The sequence below is a fragment of the Gymnoscopelus braueri genome (genome assembly GCF_963280865.1).
Source record: "Gymnoscopelus braueri genome assembly, chromosome: 14".
NCBI lineage: Eukaryota > Metazoa > Chordata > Actinopteri > Myctophiformes > Myctophidae > Gymnoscopelus > Gymnoscopelus braueri.
The window spans coordinates 14528825-14544449 of record NC_137619.1 but is presented as its reverse complement, the minus strand read 5'-3'; the positions used below and the strand labels follow the sequence as shown (position 1 = coordinate 14544449).

The following is a 15625-nucleotide window of genomic DNA, read 5'->3' as shown; positions in this document are numbered from 1 at the left end:
TTACATCTTGTGTACAGGTACATAAGAGCAGTGTTGGAAAAGTTACTCAAAATCTGTAATATATGACCTATTACTCTTTACTTTTTTTTCTGGCCCCCTGTAATTGCATCCTTTCTCCCCAAAAGTCTTACTTTGCATTTTCAACATTAGCAGTCGTTTTTTTCCCTTTCCTGCAGCCTACATTGTAAAAATCCTCATTGTTGATTTAACTCCGAAAAGTGTACTGTACACATGATATTTTGGGTCCATTTGGACACTCATTTGAATTATATTAACACTAAGACTTTCACTGTGTATGAATTCATAACTTACAGACTAAATGAAAACCACATCTGAGCTCAAACTGATGAGGAGACACAATCTTTAAGCAAGTTCTGTTGTTTATTAAAGCTGTTAAGCTCCAAACAAAGTGCTAGGCCAGCGCTACTCAACCCGCGGCCCGCGGGCCGCATGCGGCCCCAACGCAGCGTCTTGGCGGCCCCTCATGTTTTTTTTTTTTTTTTTTAAGCACGGGATAAATATATACATTTCCGTTCAAATATATTTGTTGCTAATTTTTTTTTCAAAAACAAAGACAGACATACATACAGGTGCGTCAATTGTTACAGGTATAATGCATAGTTTTCTATGCATTTCTGTTTTTTTGGGGGGTTTGACCCCCATTTTTTTTCGGCCGCACGGCTTCGCCGCGCGCCCAGGATAGGTGTCCGTTAATTCAATCTCTGGGAGTTGGCAACCCTAACCTTGCCATACCTTAGCTTTTGCTGAACTGATGCCACTGGACATACACACAAAATATACAGGTACACTTTCAATATGATGTCAAAAAGTACATTTTCTTATAACAATAACAATGTGTAGTGTGTGTTACAAAATCCAAAATAGGACCGTAATTTTTAGCTGGCGGCCCCTTGGACTTTTGGTATTTTGCTGAGTGGCCCCTGAGCCATCTTAAGTTGAGTAGCCCTGTGCTAGGCCATATGAGGCCAACATGTGCCAGTGCATTTCAATGCAATCGAAAAATATTCACATTAGAATAACAACTTTGTCACAGTCAGTCACAATTTCACAAATAGCCCTACAATATTAAGTGTGACAGTAATGAGTTTAACAAAACTAATGTGTTAACTTATATATTATAGGCTAAAACATTCTGCATGGCTGGATATTTAGTTCATCATTATAAATCTGGTGTCCTATAACTTCAACTACAATAATTCTGAAAAAAGGCTCCCTCAGCAACTTGTCAGTATCATGTCAGTATCATGCTGCGTTTCGAGTTTGCAGATTTGCTACTTTTGATGCTTTTGTGTGACGCTGTTACATGAAGTAGGGAATACATTTACGAAAAAACACAAAAGGTTAGAATATGGACATACTGTGCCCTGCCAAGCCAAAGTGCAGTAACTACGTTTTTGGACACACCGACTTATTTGTGTATCCCAAAGGTCACATTAGCCTTTGTGATTTTGGGGGATAAACAATTACCTCAAGAACAGATGTACAATTGGTGTAATATCAGTTATATGCCGATATCTCATTTGGCTGACCAGTTGGATCACTTTTAAACCCATTTTTCAGTGATTTATTTTTTCGTAGTTACTGCACTTTACCTTGGCAGGGCAACACTGGTTTCTGCCTGGCAACAGCGATATATTAAACTGCCCTCCTCAAGAGCACCCCAGCGCCCTCTTTGAAATAATATTGCTTCCAGCGCCCCTAAAACTTCTCTGTACGCCCCCCTGGGGGGGCTGAACCGCCCCGTTGAGGAACACTACTCTAGAGTCTTGTTAGAAAGGGACTAACATAGATAATATATACTGTACATCTTATCACATGTCTCACACATGATGTCTCATTCGCATAGACGTCCTTGTTCTCATTTCAGGGAAAAACTGACAGTGTAAAAAACAGAGCTCACCTCGAAACTAATAGATCCGTTCTTGTCTGTATCAAAGGCTTCAAACAGGAAATGTGCGTACATACTTGAATCTGGAGAGAGAGAGAGAGAGAGAGAGAGAGAGAGAGAGAGAGAGAGAGAGAGAGAGAGAGAGAGAGAGAGAGAGAGAGAGAGAGAGAGAGAGAGATGTACAGCACAGTCAGGGTTGCCATGTCCGCTTATTCTAGGCGACTTTGGGCTGATTTTTCTGTAATGTTGTTTGAAAATATTAGTAGTTGCGGGTTGTGTTTTTTTGGGCTTCTTTCTAAAGTGTAGTTGCTTATTTGGGCTTGCTTCCTAATGAACCAGTGGTTCTCAAACATTTTCATGTCATGGACCCCCATCTGAAAATATTTTGTGTCAGCGACCCCCATACCAGATTTGTGTTGTTAAGATGTTTCACAAATATTCTACATTTTCCCCAAGATAAAAAAAATAAATAGCAGATAGCAGATATAGCAGACAAGCTCACAACGTGTCGCGATGAGATGCATTGTGAGCTTGTAGATCTGATATTTTCAAATAATGTATATAGGTTTAAAGTGCAGTGTATGTGGCCTATATAGTCATTCTTTTGGGCTTGTTTTCACTAGACCTGGTTGCTTAGTTATTTCTCTCACAAAATCTGGCAACACTGAGCACAGTACAGTAGAACACACTTCATTGGCACAGGATGGAACATCTTTCAAAGGTACTGTATTTAGGTGGCTAAAAGTAGCAGCTACAGTAGTTAAAAATATCCAAGATCACACACACAAATAATCGTTTTAAACTAGAAAGCCCCAGTGGAGCTTTAAATCTCCGCCAAGAGGCATGCCCTACCTCTCAGCATCTTTTCCTCTGTCTGGGGCGCATGGGATGACAATGATACAGCATGGGGTACCGCATGGGCCAAAGGGGGGAATTATTCTAATAATTATTATTATCATTATTATTATGGTGCAACTACTGTATAGGCTGTATGGAGACACATTTTTTGGAAAGTGAATATTTAAAGCAGTGTGGCATTTTGTCATCACTAGGACCCAAGACAATGTTACTTTATATCCTACGGACCGAATACATTGAAATATGCGACCCCGCAAGCTGCAATTCTAATCAGATCTTTCACGTGATTTTTCTGTCATTCAATGTTCTTCTTTCTTGTGTCAATGACGTTTGTATCACCAGTCAATCAAATGTTGTGGTTTGGAATGTGAGTGTCTGGCTTTTGCTGCCCCACAGTTGGTTTTTGCGAGAGCAAGCAAAATCTGTAATGTCATTCACAGTAGGGCTACACAAGTTGACGTCATGTCAACACTACAGTGTGGGAAACTGAAAAGTAATGGCTTGTAAAGGTGAGATGTACACAGCTCTATCTGAAAGGTGACAGACCATGTCAACATAGTCTCAGGAATGAGACCTCAGACCGGAGTGTGCACACAGTATGTGACAATCTGAATGTAATGGAGAGAGAAAAGCGACAGATTGGTCTATCAACTCATACATATTTAATGTCAAATTCAGTAGGGATGCCCTGATCAAATCACCCTAAATATCTTGTATTCAAATGCAGCATGCTCGTTTCAGCAACTGTACGTGTCTGTTATTTCAAGACTGCACTATATTAGACCAGTGGTTCTCAACCTGTGGGCCGGGATCCACCAGGGGGTCCCTACATGATTTTTTGGGGGTCCCCAGATGACAGTGAAGTGACAATTTAAGGACTTTTAAGACCTTTTTAATAAAAGGCCATTACTGTGTTAAAAGTAGTCAACAAACTATACTATAAGAACTGGTCAAACATTGGCCAAATTTTCATATAATATAAGAAAGAGTCAAAAATAAATTAAATAGCCGATCTACAAAGAGCTATTTTCGCAATAATTATCTGTGGAACAAAATGTAATGCCTCAATTCCAAGTGGTTGTCAGGGTGGGGGGTCCCCAAATGTTCTCAAACAGAAACTTTAATCAAATCTAAGTTTTTCAGATTGATTTAAAGACATTGGCAATTGGTGGTCTGGGACTTGTCATCGGACCCAAAACTCTCCGGCTTTATACTTTACTCGTTTCAGCAAGAACATGATTTGTTAGTCAGCAATCTTATCATTCATATGTTCTGGCTTTGCCCCTCTAGACAATTATTGGACAGAGAGTGGAACTTACTCTTTGCTTTCTTTGGGGTTTTCCCCTCACTGCCTTCTCTCCCTAAATTTAAAGAATATATTTTGGCCTTTGTCACTCTATTGGCTAGGAGACACATTTTGATTAATTGGAAATCACCTACTCCCCCTCTCACACTCACTGGATAAGAGACTGTATTGTCTAAAACTGGAAAAGATCAGACTCTGATTGTGGCTCATCCAACAAGTTTGGAAATTATGGGGTCCATTCTTTCAATTTGTCCAGAATTTAAATCCATCTCTGCTTGAGGATACGTGAGGTCTGGTGGAATGTTGATGTGATGTGTTTGATGTGGCGGGGGTGTTGTGCTGTTATGCGGATTATAGATGTGTCATGGATATGTATTGTTTGACTGATGTTGTTTTGTTTTTCATTTGTCTGTGTTCTTTATCTGTTTTTTGTATCTTTGTTTGGTTTCCTTTATGGTGTTGAGAGTTTTTGGGTGTTTATTGCAATGTTTGTATTGGATGGATTGCATTGGCGGAAGCTATTATGTATCTGCATAGTAGCCATTTTTGATACTGAATGCTTCTGTGGAAAATCCAATAAACTAAGTAAAAACAAAAAGAAAGAACATGATTTGTTAACAGTAATGTTATGATGTAATGATGGGGTAATAATGCTGTTCAAGTAATATCAACCACTCACCTCCCTGAGGGAAGAACTGAGAGTAGATGGTCTTAAAGTTCTCCTCGTTCACAACTCCACTCGGGCATTCCTAGGGTATACAGACGAAAACTCATCAACTTGACCCATCAGCACATAACTCTACTTATCTGTACTCGTGTGCTCATGAACTTGTGAAGATATTATACTGTTTAGACTGATTCTAAAGGTTCTTGATTTACCTACTATCCTAGATTATTTCTATGCATTTGATGTATTACCTTGTGTTAACCTTGCTTACTGTAAATTGCTCTGGACTAAGAGTGTCAGCTAAATGCCTAAATTGTAAATTGCAAATTGTGAGGCATCATTAGTCGCAGCCCAAGTACTGATCCAATTCAAAGTCTGCAGCCAAGAACAGTCCGAATGCCCTGATGCAAACTTTATCCACCTACTTTAACGGGTATGCATCGGGTGGTGACTTGTGTGGACTTAGGACCTCCAGGTATCTCAGAATGCATTTGACAACAACAAGAGGCAATGGTTGGTGGAGAAAACTCACAATTACTAATGTTGTGTTCAGTGGTGGAAAGTAACTAAGTACATTTACTTAAGTACTGTACTTAAGTACAATTTTGAGGTATTTGTACTTTAGTTGAGTATTTCCAATTTCCAATACTTTTACTTCTACTCCACTACATCTCAGAGGCAAATATTGTACTTTTACTCCACTACAATTATTTGAAAACTTTAGTTACTAGTTACTTTTCAGATATCAATTATTATATTATAAAACATACATTAACCACTTTAGCAATATTTTATACCTAGGCTATTTGAAAATAGCCGATCTACAAGCTCACAACGCGTCGCGATGCGACGCGTTGTGAGCTTGTAGATCTGCTATTTTCAAACATTTTTGTACTTTTACTTTTGGTACTTTAAGTACATTTTGATGCCAATACTTTTGTACTTTTACTCAAGTACATTTTGAATTCTGGACTTTTACTTGTAACAGAGTATTTTTATATTGCAGTATTGGTACTTTTACTTAAGTAAAGAATTTGAGTACTTTTTCCACCACTGGTTGTGTTACAGAATGTAGTTTAAAGATTTTGTCTAGATGAGAATTTAGTTGTTTAAACTTCACTTCTGACTATGGTTTGGGCTGCTATGCGGCCCTCACACCTACGTCGCATCGCACTCCCTCGAGTCCTTGCTGATGTGCTCACAGAGTTTAAAGTCGGTCCCATATATACACATGACCATATAGTGGTCGGATCTGTGGCTCTGGACAATCGGATCTCCATACTAGTTTACATATATGGGCATATCGGGTTTCTTTATGGTTATGTCAGCAAATCATTACCTAATATACACAATTCATCATGATTACTTATGGTGCAATATGGACACTGTCAGACTGTGCGCTGTGATTATCATATCACATCATAATCTATTACTGTCACCTACTGTTAAGCAGTGAGACTTCCATCTGCTACTAAAGCCTAACTCATGCTTCGCCGTATGACGGTGATGCTCAACGGGAAAAACATTGTGCTTGAAAATCAGTATTTTTTTATTTCCAGCCGGCGGCAACACTGTCGTAAGACAAAGTATATACAGTAATTATAAAAGGTTTTAGTCTACAGTCTGAATGTATGTTCCACAATGTCCTTAACGTGAGTCATGCATGTCTATGCCTCTAGTTAATCATGTTCATCAGGGTTTTCATGTCAGAATCAGAATAAACTTTATTGTCACATCACAGGTGTAAAACAGTGGGTGAAATTCATCTTTGTGCAAGCTCCATAATTTTTGTTATTTCCATAAGAGAAAAATGGAAGAAGAAGAATGGGGGGCAAGGGGAAGAGAGATCAATAAAAACAAACAAATGATCTACATGATCTATATATTTAGATCATTGTACATATTTACAGCACTGTATACACTCTCCGGTGCGAGTCGTTACTGTACTGGGGGCACAACAAGACACCCAGAAAACCATGAGACAGACAGACAGACGGACGGGTAGACGGGCAGACAGACGGACAGACGGACGTACGTTCTTGAAGCCTCTGTACAGGACCTGTAGCTCTTTCTTGGTGAACTTGGTCTGCTCCTGCAGCTTGTCCATGCTCTCCGGGCGATGGCACACGGTGGACAGCTCGAACTCATCCTCCACGCTGTCTGTGAGAGGGAGAAAGAGAGAGGGAGCGCCGTCAGCCACCAGCAGCACCACACCACAAACAAACTGGACACATTGATTTTCAGTGCTTTTTGTGTGCTTTAGCTGACTTGAGGTTCTATAAGCCAGTGATTCCCAAGGGGGGTCCCCAAATTATTTTGGGGGTTCCCCAGATGATTAGCTTAATGTGCAACATTGTTTTCTCACTCAACAGTAAACAAACCAACATACAGTATAATTGTATACAGGGTATCTACACATTTCTAAAGTTACAATTTAATGACTTTTAAGACCCTTTTAATACCTAATTGTCAAATATTGCGTAAGAAAAGAAGCAAACGTGAAAATAGCCGATCTACAAGCTCACAACGCCTCGCAGTGCGAGGCATTGTGAGCTTGTAGTTCGGCTATTTTCACAATATTTATCTGTGGAACAAAGTCAAACTAAATGTAATGCCTACAATTACAAGTTCTTGTCAGGGGATTGGGGGTCCCCAGTTCAAATATGATTATTTTGGGGCGCCACAGCCTGAAAAGGGAACCCTTGCTATAAGCCAAATTAAGCAATAACATTTTGCCGACAAAAACATTCACTATCAGCCAGATCACTGATCATCATTAAAGTACTGCTCCACTGAATCCATTGTTGAGTGACAGCAGAGTTAATGGAAGAGACGGTGTGAGGTCGGTGCCTCAGTTAATTCCCACAGTTGGTTCGGCTGATTAATTTTCACTTCTTGGCCTACCGTACGTACATCAACACAGGGAGGAGAGACACATCATTCATAGCCTACTGTACATCAACACAGGGAGGAGACACATCGAAAGCTAAAGTAAAACTAAACAAAAATAAATCAAACCACGAGTAGTCTCTCGCAGCCATGGCGTTCTGAGATCTATAGGAGGAGATCTCTGATCGCCTGGCCACGCAAGACTAAACCACGAGAGGTAACATGATAACAGTGTGAAAGCGATGGTGAACAGACTTTTTATGAGAAGGTGTACAAGTCAAGTAGAGGCATCCTAAACGGTGTGTGTTAAATATAGTAACTAAAAAACAGCATGCCATCATCCAAACCATTTCCCCCAAGGCTATACACTCTCCTCTTCAACACATACTGTTTTAACTTGAGTTTACATCCACTATCTGTGTGCTGTTTCAGTGCAGTATACCACTTTCTTTTCTCACACACACGCACATTGTAGGCCCCAAATCTGTCATCAAAAGGGCAAGTAGGCCTGTACCATCACACGCCATCATAATTCCAGCACTGTACAGTAGGTGGGTGTAGAACTTCTTTTTTTTTGTGGTGGGGTTCGCTGTGCGTGCAATGGACAATGGAAGACAGACTGAACACATGAGGTCTGGGAAGTAAGGGGACAGGGGGACGGGGGGACAACAAAGATGTATAGAGAGTGAAGAAGCACTTGCTTTGAGCGATTGAGGGGGGCGGCGTAGGTTTGCAGCACGGCAACAGCTTGAGGAATCGCTGCTTTATGCTTTTTTTGCTTTGGCTGGTGGAAGGGTTACCTGCAAGTCACCATGAACCACAGCACAGAGGTTAGACACGCAACGCTGGTTTTCATGCACACGCACACGCACGCAGCGCGCACACACACACACACACACACACACACACACACACACACACACACACACACACACACACACACACACGTTTGTTTTACTATACTTGTGACAATAACAACAATTTAAGATGCCAATTTCATGAATGCCTTTTTATAAAAGAAAATGTGCCCTTTTTAACATAAAACTAAAGCCGAAAAATAGCAGATCTTCAAACTCACAATGCGTCACGCTGCCGACGCATTGTGAGCTTGTAGATCAGCTATTTTTCCGGTGTGCGGAAAATTGGAGTTATACCAACTAGGTATAACTCCAATCGTAGGCATAACTCCAACCCTAACCCCCCAAAACTAACTTCTAAAGGTCTCATATTAACCCTAACCCCTTTCCTAATTGTATAAGCCTGTACCATAAAACAAAAACATTTCCTGGTCCTCACGATGTCTAATTCTCTGATTCTACACAAGTATAGTAATAAGCATACACACACACACACACACACACACACACATACACACACACACGTGTGCAAACATACAACGTGCATCAGACCGAATCATGTGGTCTGTTGGCAATGACAATGGTGTGCTGACCTGGCTTTAGGCATGGGAGACCAACCGACAGTATAGTTCAAACAACAGATGCACTGCGTGTCCAGGACCACCGCTCACTGGAACCTCTCACAAGACACCCATCATCGCCTCCAGCCAATCAGAAAGGGGCTGTGGAAGAGGCCACGTCAAACCACTCACAATCACATAGAATTCAACTCAATTCCACCTGACCGACCGACTGATCAGATTTGCCGGAGCGATTGTGCACAGAACGCTACAGAAGACCACCTCAGCCAATGATGTAGACACAAACAACCACGACCGAGCCGATTGCATGACCACCTACAGTATTCCACCATATGCTGCAAAATTGATGAGTGTTAATTTAACTCTGAGAGTGTTCAAATGGAGCCAAATGGACCCTTAACGGTCCATTTGGCTCCATTTGAACACTCCCAGAGTTACAGACCGGTATGAGTCCGTGGCTGGGTATGAAAAGTACAGTGGATGGAGGGAAAACACACGCACGCACGCACGCACGCACACGCACACACACACACACACACACACACACACACACACACACACACACACACACACACACACACACACACACACGCACACACACACACACTTACGGTCAGTTCTGCGTCTCCACGGTAGCAGCCCCTTCACCCCTTTCAGCAGGACCCCAGCAGAGTGAGAAATAAAGGCCATCATAGGACCACGATGGAAACAAGTCCCCAGGACTTTTTTTGGGTTATCCTTTCTGCCTAAACGTCTGACCGTACCTCGTGCTGTTTACATTTCTGACTAACTATCAATCAATCAATCAATCAATGCTCGATCGATACGACCCCAAACCCCTGTTCCACAACCCTGCTCCGCTACCTACAGTATATCTGCCCTCTCTCTGCCTCTCTCTCAGTCCTGTCTCTGACCAGTGTTGCCAGATTCTGTGAGAGAGACAAGTAACCAGGTCTAGGAAAACAAGCCCAAAAGAAGCGACATGAGCACTTTAAACCTGTACATCATCAATAGCAGATCTACAAGCTCACAACGCGTCGCGATGGGACGCGTTGTCAGCTTGTAGATGTGCTATTTTCAAATAAAATCTTGGGGGGGGAAATTATAATAAGCAGACCTGGCAACATGGTCTCTGACCTTCCCTCTGTCCTCAGAGGTCGGTCTCTCTCTCTCTCTCTCTCTCTCTCTCTCTCTCTCTCTCTCTCTCTCTCTCTCTCTCTCTCTCTCTCTCTCTCTCTCTCTCTCTCTCTCTCTCTCTCTCTCTCTCTCTCTCTCTCTCTCTCTCTCTCTCTCTCTCTCTCTCTCTCTCTCTCTCTCTCTCTCTGGGGCTGTGGCCCTGGCCCGGCGTCATCTGGATCCTGACCAGGCACACCATCACATGACCCCACTACTAGGCATCAAACTGATATCCATCCGGCTGCCGAGCCAAGGCCCGGCGCTCTGCCCCCAGGGTTTGCTTGTTTGTTATGTGTGCGTGGGTGTGTGCCTGATCTTTTCCCATATGGACCTGGCATTAGACAAACAGCACAGGGATAACACATCTACGGTTAGGATGGATTACGAGGTAATATGTGCCGTAGGTAGATTACCTACAGTATGCATAAAAAACCTTTAACTTTTTCCAAAACAAGGTTATGTTAAAGGTGAAATAGATAGAGACGGTCATCAAATTATTGGCTCAGGAATGTAGGCTAGTGCCAAAAACTAAAAAAATAACAAAAACTAAAACATCTCCATGAATTCAAGGCTTCATGGGGAGTGTAATTGATAGAAAATAAGTAATTTTCGTCGTCCCCCCCCCCCCCCCCTTTGGCATTTTTATGCTTTATTCTTCATACAGGAGAGTGCAGAGAAAACCAAGAGCAGAGAGAGCAGACAACATGCATGAAAAGACAGGAGTCGACGTGGATCCAAGGAGCATATGGTCTGTGTGCTCTAACTGGCTGAGCCACAGCAACCGCTCAGCTGCTGCTCTTTAAGCTCCGACAGACGTGAGGACACTTTAAAAGTTAAACAAGGGCTTTACCCTTTGTGAGATTAATGCAGGAACTGGGACTATGGATGACTTTTAGGAAACATTTTTATTAAGATTAATGTATCGGGACACTGTTCGACATGTCTCCTCTCCCCTTTTGGCAGAGTGCTGTTATTCTGTCCATTATGAAATGTGGAATTTCATCAGGAACCTTTACGATATGAAAAAAAAATCTTCTAATGTAGGATCTAAACATAGATAATTAACCTCTTGAGCCCTACTCAGACATAACCATAAACAAACCCGATACGCCCATATATAGGCATGCCAATAAATGGCCATACACTGACGACATCTCTGTATATATGGCCATAAAAGGGACAAGGACTGACAGATACAGGGATCTCCCATGTATGGGCACAAAAGGGACACAGACAGACCGGTACAACGGGTACTCTGACAAAGCCCCCGACACTATGACTCAGATATATCGGTCGGATCGGCGGTGCGACGTAGGTGTGAGGGCCGCATAGCGGCCCGAACCTCTAGTTTTAAATAGTTTTAAAATAGCGATCTACATGCTCACAACCCGCCGCGTCGATTTGTGCCAATATTGTGATTTTTGGGGGAAAATGTTTTAGACTATGACATGCCCAAAATAGTGACACCAGGTTGAAAAGTGGCTGACCACTTGAACACCGTCACCAGCATCCATATTCTAGGGGGAACATGATCCAGAAATAGCAGATGTACAAGCTTGTAGATCTTCTATTTTTGGTGAAGAGATTTGGTGTAGACCAGGGGTCTTCAACAGGGGGTCCGGTACCCCTAGGGGGTCCTCAGAGTTACTACAAGTCAAGGGGGGGGCACCAAATCTTTGTATGATAGGATATTTACACTAACCACTTGAAAACATGGAGTCACATTGTTAAATGTCTGAAAATACACATTAACATGAATCCAACACAAAACTTATGATAGGGTTGTCAAACAAGTCTATGCTATCTATGAAATCTATTAAATCTATGAAAAAGTTTATGTCTGCAACACAATGTTATACAGTATGTAGTGGGGGGGGTCCCTGCTTCATCTCTCTCTCAGGGTCCTTGGGCTGAAAAAACCCTGGTGTAGACGGAAACAATTGGTCCAACTAACAGTAGGTCGTTTTTACTGAGAATAGAGGGTTTAAGCATTCATACTGTGTAATACAAGCTATAGCGTACACATACAGTATAGCTCATGGCTCTGGGCATTCACACTCACTACATCGGCTCACTGACAAGCATCCTGTCTCCATGGCAACGGTGTGAGCCAGGCCAGACATTTCTGGAGGTCTGAGCCAAGACACTCACAGCCAGTGAGACTTTACGAATTACGTCAACGAGCCAAAAAGTCTGGCTCACCGAGATTGTCTTACACCGTACAAAATTAGGGCTTTGATTCCGTCTCGGGCACAACTCCAAACCCAGCAGTCTCCCTTTGCTTCGAATCATCCAGCATTGTTCTGGTGCCAAAAGAAAGCACGGTAAACAGGCTCAAACGACTGTTGCTGTCCTGTTGCTCTCCTCAGATAGTGCATGAGCAAATGCTTTGAGAAGCATATTAAGCAGCTAATCTGTAGCATGTTGCCGCCCACTCTGGACCCCTCGACAAATTGCTTTACCAACTAACCACATCCACAGATGACACCAAAGCCACACCACCACACACCGCCCTCACCCTGCCGTTTCTAGATTACAGCTCAGTATTCAACACGATAGTCCCCTCCAGACTTAACACCAAGCTCAGAAACTTAGGACTCACTCAACTGCCAGGTGATGAGATTGGGCTCCAACACCTTTGTGTCTCGAGCCCCCTGCTCTACTTCCTGTACACCCACGGCTACGTTGCCGGCCGCACACAGCTCCAACTTGGCCATTACGTTTTCTGACGACACGACAGTGATAGGCCTGATCACCGATGACGACACGACAGTGGCCTGATCAAAGATGACGCCACGACAGTGGCCTGATCACTGATGATGACGAGACAGCCGACAGAAGACAGTTCTTCTGGCACGTAGTACTGTGGTGCAGGGGTTAAAGTGCTGTGGAGAGAGTTGGCAGCTCTGTGTTCACATCACCCATGGATCTCATCTGGGAGGATGAGCACAACGGCCATGTGATGAAAACAACACCTCTTTGACCTCCACCGACTGAACAAGTTCAGCATGGGGCCGAGGATCCCCATGCTGAACTGCATGTTTAATGAATAATATAAAAGTACACAGCTATTGTAGGGACAGGGCTAATTGAACCATTTCAATTCTCAAAGCTCTGTCTCTCTCTCACCCCCTGTCTGTCTGTCTGTCTGTCTGTCTGTCTGTCTGTCTGCCTGCCTGCCTGCCTGCCTACCTGTTTCTCTCATTTTCTTTCCCTCTCTCTCTCTCTTCCTTCACAGGTGTTACCAATGATACTAATGACGGCTCTGTTCCATTTAGTGTAGCACAGTGGTTCTCAAACTGTTTTAATTTCAAGGACCCCCATAACTCTGAGGGTGTACAAATGGAACCAAATGATCAATTTTGTCCCATCTGTACACCCTCAGAGTTACACACCCGTAAGGAGCCATTTGGAAGCCCTTCAAGGAACCATGAGGGTCCCTGGACCACACTTTGAGACCCACTGGTGTAGCAGAGTGTTTCCAGTGAGCCCAACATGCACAATATCAGCGCCCTGACTCTGTTTGACCAGAATAGAACAGAGCCTTCATTAGTATAATTGGTAACAAGGAAGTAAGGAAGAGGCCCCGTTTCTTTCCACTACATGGCTGCCTATTGCCCAGTTGTTTGCCCAGTGCCTGAGTCATCCTGACCTTCACACATAATTTGTTGCTGTATGTGTTTGTACAACAGGAAGCTATGTGAACCAACTCCACCAACTCAGCATGTCTCACTGCCCAGGGCTCAGAGCTCAGACAGAGATTCTCCCCCTGCGGCTGTCAGAGCCCTGGATGAGGACATGGTCAAAAAACAACATAACAAGAACAAAATAAATCTTAAAGAATCCAAGGCAGCTGCTCCAAATGTTACATGTAGATAGACAAGTGTTTAAATGTACTGTTGGCTATATAGGTGAGCCCTCTGCTTCTTTGCACATCTGACATTGCTGCTAAAGATATAAGATATGTCCCACTAATTTCGCTACTTGTAGCCTACCTGTATGAGTCAGTGACAAAAAAAACGCTCTGGATTCTCTTGACTCCTGAACGCTCGCCATCAAGTCATTGTGTTCTTTTTGCCAGTCTTTTATGTGAGCAACGGCTTTATTTAACCACTTGAACCCCAGCATCCAGATTGTGGGGAAAGCTTTCGCTGAAAATAGCACAGCGTCACGTTGTGAGCTAGTCGATCGGCTATTTTCAGCGAAAGCTTTCCCCACAATAACAGAAAACAGAAAATACACAAGTATAGAGCCCTGAGGGGGTTTAAGTGGTTAACAGGACAGTGTTGTGTTGTGGTTGTGTGTGGCAGGCAGCACAGTGTTGGAGCATCCTCAGTGTATAATGTGCCACTGCAAACAAATCCCATGACACTTGGAAGGAGCAGCAGAGTCCGTGGTCTCTTTCAAGGAGAGTTTCATGGCTGCTGCATCCTGCAGGGATTGAACCTGTGACCCCACCACCCAGTTATGGGATGGGTTCTTTAGGGACACAAGTCACCCTGCCACCTAGTGGCCAGCCAGATGGAATGTAAAAATAATGATTTTAGAATAAATGTAAGATCCCCAGTATAGCATCCAACAGTTACTTTGGTTTGACACGAAAAACTGAGCAGTTTAAAATATGTCAGAGAAAAACTGGGTTTACAAATGTGTTAGTTGAGATATCAAGCAAATAAAGAATCAGCGGGGTACGCAGACACACATGCGTGCGTGCACACACACGCGCGCACACACACACAGGCACGCACGCACGCACACACTCATACAAGCATGCACATGCGCGCACGGGCACACACACACACACACACACACACACACACACACACACACACACACACACACACACACACACACACACACACACACAATCATAAAGAGGCTATAGGTTACCTACTTTAGGGTCCCAAATGATGTGAAGAAATGAGGGCACATGTCCCCAACATCATCATTCACTGCAGCAGAGAGAAAGCCACAAGTACACACGCACACACACACACAGTCACGCACGCACGCACGCACGCACGCACGCACGCACGCACGCACGCACGCACACACACACACACACACACACACACACACACACACACACACACACACACACACACACACACACACACACACACACACACACACACACACACACACACACACACACACACACACACACACACACACACACAAACAATAACTGCGTACCTACAAGTTAAATCTTTCCCTGCCTGTGTGTATAGCATCAACAGATCCATTATACCTCTTCCCCAGCTGGCTAACCTCCTCCCCTTCCATTGCCTCCCTTACCTTCAACAGAGAGATCAATAAGTCCCAGAAAGTGCAGGAGTTTGAGGGAACTGCAGACCACCAGGAGGATCCCTACGGTTTGCA

At 43.3% G+C, this 15625-nt stretch overlaps 1 protein-coding gene across 4 annotated transcripts in view; it reads right to left on the bottom strand.

Annotated features, from left to right (window-relative positions):
• LOC308100205 (A-type potassium channel modulatory protein KCNIP2-like) overlaps positions 1–15625 on the bottom strand; it is a gene marked incomplete at both ends in the record, with an annotated part of 190470 nt that overhangs the window by 4189 nt on the left and 170656 nt on the right. For 2 of the 4 annotated variants that reach the window (XM_080449163.1, XM_080449162.1), the window contains 4 exons: positions 1922–1992; positions 4753–4822; positions 6776–6896; positions 8327–8429. In XM_080449163.1, the coding sequence (XP_080305289.1) occupies positions 1922–1992; positions 4753–4822; positions 6776–6896; positions 8327–8429 (365 nt within the window). Of the gene's footprint in view, positions 1–1921; positions 1993–4752; positions 4823–6775; positions 6901–8326; positions 8430–15541 lie in introns of all 4 variants that reach the window. The other 2 variants (XM_080449165.1, XM_080449164.1) reach the window with 2 other exon arrangements.